Below are 9,660 nucleotides of genomic sequence, written 5' to 3' on the forward strand. Positions count from 1 at the left end.
TCGAGCCGAACTCGATGACTGATGAGTCGAGCCAAATAACATGAGATCCTTTATACTTTCTTTTAGAACAGCTTACATTAGCTAATGGAAATTATATGAAATGTCGATGTCGGCTGGCGGCTGGCCGTACCATCACGGGCGGACCCGGGATTGGGCCAAGCCCATGGCCCCAAGCTGCTACAATGCCTCTATAGTGTCGCTACAGTGCGTAATGCTATAGTCAACGAAGTAATCCATCATCACGCCCCAGGCCCAGGCCCCTCGGCCTGGGTTCTGAATCCGCCACTGTGTACTATACATGCTGCACATTGCACTCTTTGCAAGATATAGGACGTCAACATTTGATCTTCTTTTTTCATACTGAAAAATCACGGATCTGAAGCTTCTCGTCATTTGCTTGATCTCACGAACCACGTGACCGAAGATCTCCATGCTTCCTTCATTCATCGCTCTAACCGCTTCATCATAGTTAGAGCTTAGGACGAATCTCTTCATTCCCAGGTCAGCGGCCAGTGCTAGCCCTTTCGACACGAAAGGGCCTCGAGTATCACCGGATGAGCAATCCCTTCATGAACGACCATTGAAGCATCAAGGAACGCCTCGTTGCCATCCCGAATTATTGCCGCTGGTGAGTTTGAGTGCTTGGTCTTGGACAACGCCGCGTCAACATCTATCTTTAGACTATCCGTCGGGAGCGACGTCCATCTCGCTACCAGGATATATCGATTTGTACGTTTCTTAGATAGCCCCACATTCAACAAAAAATTGTACATAAAAGCATGTGCGGAGAGTGGGCTCTCATAAACTTCCTTATGTATTGCCTTTCTCCGATCATGTCAAATTGCCCACTTTGTCACTACCGTCGTCTTGAATTCCTTGTGTTTAATCGGATCCATGAGGGCGAACAACCACTTTCTAGTCGATGGCTCAGTCGTCTTAGCTAGGTGCTCGGCGATCAGCTCATTTCCCAAAGCCCAGACGCACGTTGCCATCGTGCAACTGATATGGGAGTGTCTCCAGGACTCCATTGCACCATAAATTTTGCATCTGCTGCTCTCCGCTATATGCCTGTGAGCTACAACATCTCCCGCAGGTAAAGAGTGTTGTGCCAACCTCCATCAGAATACTTTCAGCTTCGAGGGTACCTTCACCTTCCAGAGGTTAGCCGAGGACATACTCGGAACGCAAGAACACGAAACAGATTCAAGTGCGGAAGAACCGAGCTCTGCAAATTCAAGAACTTGTACACGAACAGCTCTGCTCCATCCAGACAACAAGAACATCCAACGGAGCCACCGAGGGTATCAGCATGATTTTGTGAAGTTACGGTCCGGTGGTCCATGTTACATTTTTTCCTCCAAATCCATATACTTCAATTGCATTGCCACAAATCTTTTGAGCAGTGCAATTCATGGCAGAAAATCCACCCACGAAATCATATATTTAATGAACAATCGAACAACATGACTTCCACACATCCTTGCAGTTCTTCAGTATCATCACAGGTTCAAAGTCTAATTCCAATATAACAACAGACAGAATAACCGACCAGCTACAAACCCCCAAATTACAACCACACTGACACTGGGGTATTCATACAAATCCAGAGTAGGGATATCTAGGCTAGCGATGTTACAGCCACTTAGAAATCATGCTGATACTCATTCGCAAAAGAGGGAAGCGATGTTTAAGTCAACAGCGTTCTGGAACCGAGAAACAATTGACGCTGGTAAAATCATGCAGCGCCACATCAAATTTGATTATCCAGCGCTCCTGCCTCCTGCAACCAAAAAGGGCAACATCGTGATCCAAGGCAAAGCAAAATATTAGATATGATCATGTCAAAAGTGTCAGCATTTATACTCTTTCAAAACATCCTAGCAATAGTTGTAGGCATGATGTCCAGGAAAACATTACAACTAGAAGGAAAGATATGATCATGTCAAAAGTGTCAACTATCAGGAAAACACTTCACAAAAGAAGGAGAACAAAGAAATCTAGGCATAAGATTCACAATCTCAAGGAATACAAAATTACTATGATTGATGCTTCAAACCATCCTAACAGCAGTTGTAAATGCGAGTAGCAGACATGGAGCAACTCCCCATGAATAGTATGACTACAAACTACTCCCCCGATCCAAAATAAGTGTCGTGGTTTTAGTTCAGGTTTTAGTTCTGAACTAAAACCACGACACTTACTTTGGATCGGATGGAGTAGTATTTGTGGTAGATTCCTTTCCATCAGTGCGTAAAAAAAAGAAGCAGATCTTCAAGCCTCAAAATGCCAAATCAACTAGAGTAGTGATCATGACTACTCAAAACACAAGTGAGTAACAAGCTAGACATCCACAAACTCTCAGTTTAAAATGTAACAGACTATAATCAGCAATATTAGTATTTTGAAGTGAAGCATTATGTCAAAAGCTCCCTCCTTTCAAAATGTACAACCATTGGAAGTTGATGAGATTATTAGAGACTTAGTGTTCTTTGGGATGTGGTTGCAAAGCCGGTTAATCCAGGTCAATGACCCAGCAATGAAGCTCTTTATTCTCAAGTCAGATAACAATTTTATTCTAATCCAAGTATATTTGGGAGCTCTCTGATGTGTACCTTCAGGTCCCAGTGACTATGGTTGAAAACTGAAATCATCATACTTCAATGAAAATGAAATTCTCATCATCCCTCAGCATTCAATTCCCTCTCCAGACAAAACAACCTACTAATTGTCAGGCAGCAAGCTTATACTACCATGCTACAGGACACACTAACAAGATCCAAAACATAGATGCATGACACAAGGATTTCGTACTCCCTTTACAGAGGGAGTACCATTTATGCAGCATCATGTACCCAAGAAATTTGATACTACTTGATGTATGAAACTAAACTTCTTGGACAAAACTTCTTGTATCAACAATGCAATTCACCCTCCCAGAAAGGCATTGTGACAATATCACTACCAATTCCAATATGACGAAAATATGCACCTTTCTGTCCCAAAAATGGGATTTTCTTCACGTTGGTACAACCTGACACCCTGGACTTCTTATTATATCATCAAAAATAGGTTTCCATCTTTAACACGGCCTACGCGAGCACGTTTGGACAAGATCGCTAAACAGCATTGCAATAAATATGGCCGCTTTGGACAAGATTGCTACCAAGCATCGCAAAATTATGCTGCCCAAATCAGAAACATAAGGACTTCAAATGGACAAAATAATTACCTTCCTCATGGTGGCGAGAGCGAGCAGCCACTCGAGCTTGTCAAGAGTCGCCTCGTCGGCCTTGTCCAAATCCACCTCAACCCTCCCATCCACCTCCTGGATCCACCCGCCTATGTCTTTCATAATGATGGCCGCTTTGTCCTGCAAGTCCACCGGCAGCCGCGGCAACTCATCCTTGAGCCTTGCCCTGCGCACGGCAACCGGCGGCGGCGACGGGAGCGCCGCCAAAATGGAGGCCCACCCTGACTCGAAGATGCGAGAGAGCTTAGCAGCACTCTCATACACATCGTCTCCCTTGTTGTTGTAGGTCATGGCGTTGCTGAAGGTACGCCGGACATCCTTGGGAAAGCAGAGCAGGTTCGGGTAGCGACGCAATTCAAGGCGGCGGCTGACAGTGCCGAGATCCATGGGTTCGGCGATGATGGAGTAGTAGTCGCGGAGTCCGAGTTCGTATGTATCCACCGGCTTGGCGAACACCCACCCGTCCTCATGTTGCAGCAGCCTGTCCAGCAGCATGCGGCAGCGTCCGAGGGCACGGGGAAGATCGACGGCGGGAAGGTAGTTCGTAGGTTTAGGGAAACCGGGCGGCGCTCCGGCCGGGCTGCTTTGGGACGCCATAGGGCCGGCCAAGATGATTTGGGGGGGGGGGGGGGGGAGTCAATTTGGGTCAGATCCGGATGCCGTACCCCTTTTATAGGAGACCGCTAGGAATGACACCGGTGCATGGCCCTTGGATCAAGTCAGTGGAGCGTCAGATTTACTTCCTCAAATTACCACCCATCTCTTGGGGTTTTCAAACTAAACATCCTTTACCATCGATGCTTTCAAGTGTGCTCCCCATAATTACGCTAGGATTAGAGCTAATTTTCTCTGATCACACATCTTTCAATAAATACTCTAGATAGCAACAATTAATCCTGACTAGCAGGCAGAGGTGCGGCGACACGCCTCGCCCAAGAGAGCCCATGTGAGCGCTTTGTGTTATAAAATGGAACAGTGAATAAGAGGAAGAAATCGGTCGAGCAGTATTTTTTGTTTATCGAGCTATTTCATGTAGGTCTTTGTGCATATTTTTTTAATCAGCAAAGATGTATGCATCAGACATGGCTGCCAATAGATAGATATGATTCTATATAAATACATATATGATCATTTGGTTGACCCTTTAACTCACATGATATACATAGAACATTTTTGCAATAGACAACTGAAACCTGTTGATAAGAATTCAGAAACTGAATCCTTCTGTGCATCATGAAGGGCTTCTCAGAGCAAAAAAGATCACATGAATAATTAAAGGAAAAGGAGAGACAACTTAGTAGAGAGGAAAGGAAAGGGAGAGGATGCATACCAACATGGATCGAGGATGACATGGACCGTGAGAGCAAGCAACAATCTATATGTGTGTGGTACCCATTTGGTGACATGACCAATCCTTCTGTTTCATCGGTATTGAGCTACCGTAGCAGCATATCAAAGCAAGAAGTATCAAAGTTCTAACCAGATCCATGTACTGTAAGTTGCATTGACACCTCAAAACAATCGCCTTACACCTATATTTCTTATATCTAGGCTTCTCACATTAGATATTTAACTTCAAAAAACAGTTTTGAATATGCCTGTTCCACAATATTTCATTTTGTATAATTTGGTGCACGTATATACAACAACAACGAAAGAAGACGTCAATTAGAGGTTGAATTTAAAAGAGGGCAGAAGGATCAAATATAGGGGGCGCAGCGCAAGCTATTTTGAGATATAATTGTTCAGCTGTAGAATGAAAGACCCCAGGCGCATAAATACTTGAAAGTGCGGACGAAAAATAATAATTCTAAAATAGAATAAGAAATATCCAAGGAAAGGAGAATAGAACACACTAATTACCAATTTTGAAATATGTTTCCATAAACCTGATATTGTATAGCTGCTATAGCATGTTAAAAAAACTGAGAAGCACCGGCCGGTGAGTGCGCGCACTAACTCAGTCCATTTGTTATGAAGAGTTAGCTAGGCTTTTTTCTATGGATTTCATCAATGTCCGTTGGATCTGCGACCCACGGTTCAGGCTCAAGTGACAAACCAGGAATGCTTAGAGGACCATGATCAGAATATTTGAAAAAGATTACCATAGAAACAGGGGAGCCATCATGCTGGAAACATAAGTTTTTGAAACTTTGCATTTTTATTCTTATCATAACTTATGAACTTCCATATGGTAAAAACAACTTTAGAACTGTCATGTGGATGCTCACCCTGTACTGTGCTATATGAATTCTTCAATTTTTTATCCGGAGATTTCCTTCAACTCTCAAAGTTGGAAAGATCACGGCTTTTGCTAAACTGGGAGCATTCATATGCCATGTCAGGCTTGAATTTTGATCTCTAACTAAAAGAGGGTTCGCTCAACTGAAAACATGTACTGCATGCACAACTACTGTCAGGAAAATGATTGTGGTAAAGAAGCATGATCAGCTAGGGCATCATCACTGGAAATTGGATTGATTATCCAAATTTTATCAGCACATCATGGTGCAGAGAAAAATAAACAAACTACATTGCGAAAGACTGAAAATACCTACTCAGAATTCATGTAATGAGTTTTTCCTTCGGTACGTGGTTGATGTATTTATTAAGTTGAGACCCGCAAGCTGCATATGGCAACCAATAAGAAGAGAACAGAGAAACTCTTGTAGGCACACTCCTTACCATGTTCCCTTTCTTGCTCCAGCACAATTTTTTTTTCTTGAAATCCTGGTTGGAAAGTTAATTTGATAGTATTGTTTTAACACAAGATTTGATACAATTTGTTACTGGCAACACACATAAACATTCTGCTTGATGATGCATAGTCTAGTGACATGTGTATGTAAATCAAACTGACAACTCAAGATAGAGAGTGCTAATTTTGCTTGTTCTAAGCATATATATACAGGTATTTTATATCTGCTATAAGTTTAACAAAGCTGAACCAGCAGAGGAAAAACAGGGAATACATGCAGATCAGAACATGTAGATGAATAGATCACCAGAGCGCTGCTCGATTGATTCGATTTCTCACCTCTGTATTCGGAGCTGCGGATTTCCTTGAATTCTTTTTCTCCACAAGGATTCCTCAATCACACGGATTGGTCAGTTCAATCTGCAAAGCAATTAAGTGAGGCCAGCATAACCAAAATGGAGTACATAAGAGGTGTTGTAGTATCAGAATATCACTCCATTTATCTTTGTTCACTCTAGAAGTTCTATAGTATAAGAATATCACTGCATTTATCTTTCTTCTCTCTAGAAGTTCTGTAGTATAAGAAGCTTTATGTTAGCCACTAAATGGAGTATGTAACATGGCGTATATGCATATACATATATAAGCTACTTGAGGTGTTATTGTATCCAAACACAAGAATCTTAAGAGATGGACATGTAAAGAAAATGCTAACTTCGAATTTAATCAACTGATATTCAGATTTGTAATGAAAACATCACTGCCTTCGAAATTTTTCTTTCCCCTTGACCTTGGAATGAACAAAAATGGAGGCACACAAATTAATTCTTGCAAAGGGGAAATGACCCATAACCTGAAGATTGGGAAATCAGAAGAAACAATTCGTCTACAGCTTGTGATCTATAATTTGACCACTGTGATTTCAGCCAAGGAGAGTGATGCTTCCAGTTTCCATCGAGTGTGACAAATCTGGAAAAACTAAACATGTAAATATGTGTTTCGTCTGTATATTCATACATATCAGTAGGGATATCATACTATTTTTGCACCAACCAGAAAAAAAATCAGATTTAAGCAGACAACTAAATATGGAACATGTCGTTAGTTGTGGATGATAGAGTTGAACTTGATTAAATTAAACTTTATTTCAAAAAGATGGTGAGGTGCAAAATCACAATGATATCAAGTTTGTTTCAAAAAAAAAACAATGATATCAAGTGATGCATATTTATTGTCCAACTGATGCCTTCAATTTCAATCCCCTGAAAATAATCACATCTAACCCACCCCACTCTACTGGCTTGATAATAGGTAGGCATAGAAAAGATCCCAAAAGAGCAATTTCCAGCTACAGAGAGAAACGACAAGAGTAAATACCTTGAAAGATTGTTTGGACCTTTCTCCCTCTTATTCTTGAAAGGCAACATGATTTTAGAACTCTGAAGTAAAAAAGGAACATTGGTAGCCGCTGGACCAAAGTAACTCACGCCAAGTTCTCAAGCGTGGCTCCTTCACTCTACCTGTAACAAACAAAAACAAAACAAAGATGAGATATCCCAAAAGAGAGAAGACAACAGGAAGCAAAACATGGTCCAGCCCGACGGCAGGTACCTCTTGATATGGTGGCTCTACCTCCCTCCCTTCTCCATCCCTGAATCATGGCCGGTGTATTGCAAGGAGGGAGAGAAAGGAGAAACGGAAGAGACGGCCATCGAGGCGTTCCTGATCTGTAGAGGTAGAATGTGAAGAAGGATAAGGTCCAGGGAGCCGTTTCCTCCTGAGGCACACAGGTGAATGGCGACCGGCAGCAGCGAACCCTAGATCAGAGGCCAACGATCGGTAAAATCGGCGAGGAGCTCGAGCAAGAGAATGGGGCATGGGGTGGGGGAAGAAGAGATGAGAGAGGAGCCGGGAGTGGTGCATCGGCAACGACCGTTGCTGGATCACGGTGGGAGCGGGCGGCCAGGGATGGACATGGACCGGTGGTGGGGTGAATGGTCTGCTCTCCTCTCTCGCAGAGCGAAAGTATTTTACAAACTCGTCGATGATGGCATTGTACTAGCAATGATGAACGCGGGACGTGGTATTGTTGGTGGATCACTGGAGAACTTCAAGGAGGCACAATCGTTGGCACCATAGCCGTGTCGAGGAGGATTGGAGGGATCAAATCTGGGCGGTATAGTGGTGAGCTGGATTGCAACCACGGGATGCAATGGACTGAACCTGAGTTGCGTTGTTGGCGAGAACTCATGTGACGTGGACGGCAAGTATCACGATGAGGTGGGTTGGAATTTAAAGAGAGATGAACATGACTGATGATTAGTTTAAGGAGAAACAGACAAGAGGTATTGGCGAGGCTAGACGAACATGGTTGCATTAAAAACAGGAGTTTAGAATGATGTGAGGGATTTCGTTCGGATATCTCGGCCATGAGAAGCCGAGCCAACGGTGAGCGAAAGGTTTGACGAATAGTTAATGTCAAACTATAGATAGAAATGGTTTTCCTACTCTTACAGGCTGGAATTAAAAATCGAAAGTCAAAGCTAAACAAGTAGCTCGCGACTCGGCTCGAATTGAGCCGAACTCGATGACTAACGAGTTGAGCCAAATAATATGACATCATTTATATTTTGTTTTAGAACAACTTACATTAGCTAATGGAAATTATATGAAATGTCGATGTCGGCCGGCGGCTGGCCGTACCATACATGCCTCACAATGCACTCTTTGCAAGATAGTGGATATCAATATTTGATCTTCTTTCTTCGTACGAACCACGTTACCAAAGATCTCCAACTGCAGAGGCAAAGACAGTAGGACTACGGGAGCAAGCACACGTAGAACGCAAGAACACGAAATCGATCAATGTGCGGAAGAACCTCACCAAGAACAGAGCTCTCCAAAATCAAAGGGCGTGCGCACGGAGAGCTCTGCTCCATCCAAACAAGAAGAAAATACTCAGTAGAGCCACCCAAATTATTGGTCTAACACGGAAGAACAGATCGATCATCCAAAGAACTTCACACACGAATCATCTCTGGAGCACCTGAATCAAAACAGAAAGAAAAGGTGAAAAACAAAATTTAGAGACCTTTCCTCCTCCTCCTCCTTCCCCTTCACGGTGAAAACAAAAGAGCTTCTGCTCTTCCTGCTTTGGCTGCTATTTGTGATCCTTTTCCCAGGTCCTAAATTAGGAACTGAAATAAGACAAACATCACTAGAACAAAGATTTTCTGAAGTTACGGTCCAGTGATCCATGTTACATTTTCCCTCCAACTCGAACAACATGACTTCCACATATCCTTGCAGTTCTTCAGTATCATCACAAGTCTAAAGTCTAATTCCAACATACCAATAGACAGAATAACCCACCATCAATATAAGCCCAAAAATTACAACCATACTGACAGTGGGGTATTCATACAAATCCAGAGATATCTAGGCTAACGATGTCACAGCCACTTAGAAATCATGCTGATACTCATTCGCAAAAGTGGGAAGCCATGCTTAAGTCAGCAGCGTTCTGGAACCGAGAAACAATTGATGGTGGTAAAATCATGCAGCGCCACATCAAATTTGATTATCCAGCGCTCCTGCCTCCTGCAACCAAAAAGGGCATCATCGTGATCCAAGGCAAAACAAAATATTACAACTAGAAGCAAAGATATGATCATGTCAAAAGTGTCTGCATTTATTTATACTCCTTCAAAAC

The 9,660-nt window shown here is 42.8% G+C and overlaps 1 protein-coding gene across 6 annotated transcripts; it reads right to left on the reverse strand.

The window, feature by feature from the left end:
* Positions 1–1,414: 1,414 nt before the first annotated feature.
* Positions 1,415–8,207, reverse strand: LOC123061602 (transcription factor GTE4). 6 transcript variants are annotated; one of them, XM_044484773.1, is made up of 6 exons: positions 7,560–8,207; positions 7,326–7,468; positions 6,802–6,917; positions 6,288–6,368; positions 3,230–5,980; positions 1,415–1,780 (listed from the first exon to the last, which is right to left on the reverse strand). In XM_044484773.1, the coding sequence occupies exons 5-6, from the start codon at positions 3,845–3,847 to the stop codon at positions 1,751–1,753; spliced, it is 648 nt and encodes a 215-aa protein (XP_044340708.1). In that variant the 5' UTR covers positions 3,848–5,980; positions 6,288–6,368; positions 6,802–6,917; positions 7,326–7,468; positions 7,560–8,207; the 3' UTR covers positions 1,415–1,750. The 6 variants fall into 6 exon arrangements, with proteins under 6 accessions (XP_044340708.1, XP_044340711.1, XP_044340706.1 ...); XM_044484776.1 differs by lacking the exon at positions 6,802–6,917; XM_044484771.1 differs by having other exon boundaries at positions 3,230–6,368.
* Between the last annotated feature and the right edge of the window lie 1,453 nt (positions 8,208–9,660).

Source organism: Triticum aestivum, chromosome 3A, assembly GCF_018294505.1.
Source record: "Triticum aestivum cultivar Chinese Spring chromosome 3A, IWGSC CS RefSeq v2.1, whole genome shotgun sequence".
Classification (NCBI taxonomy): domain Eukaryota; kingdom Viridiplantae; phylum Streptophyta; class Magnoliopsida; order Poales; family Poaceae; genus Triticum; species Triticum aestivum.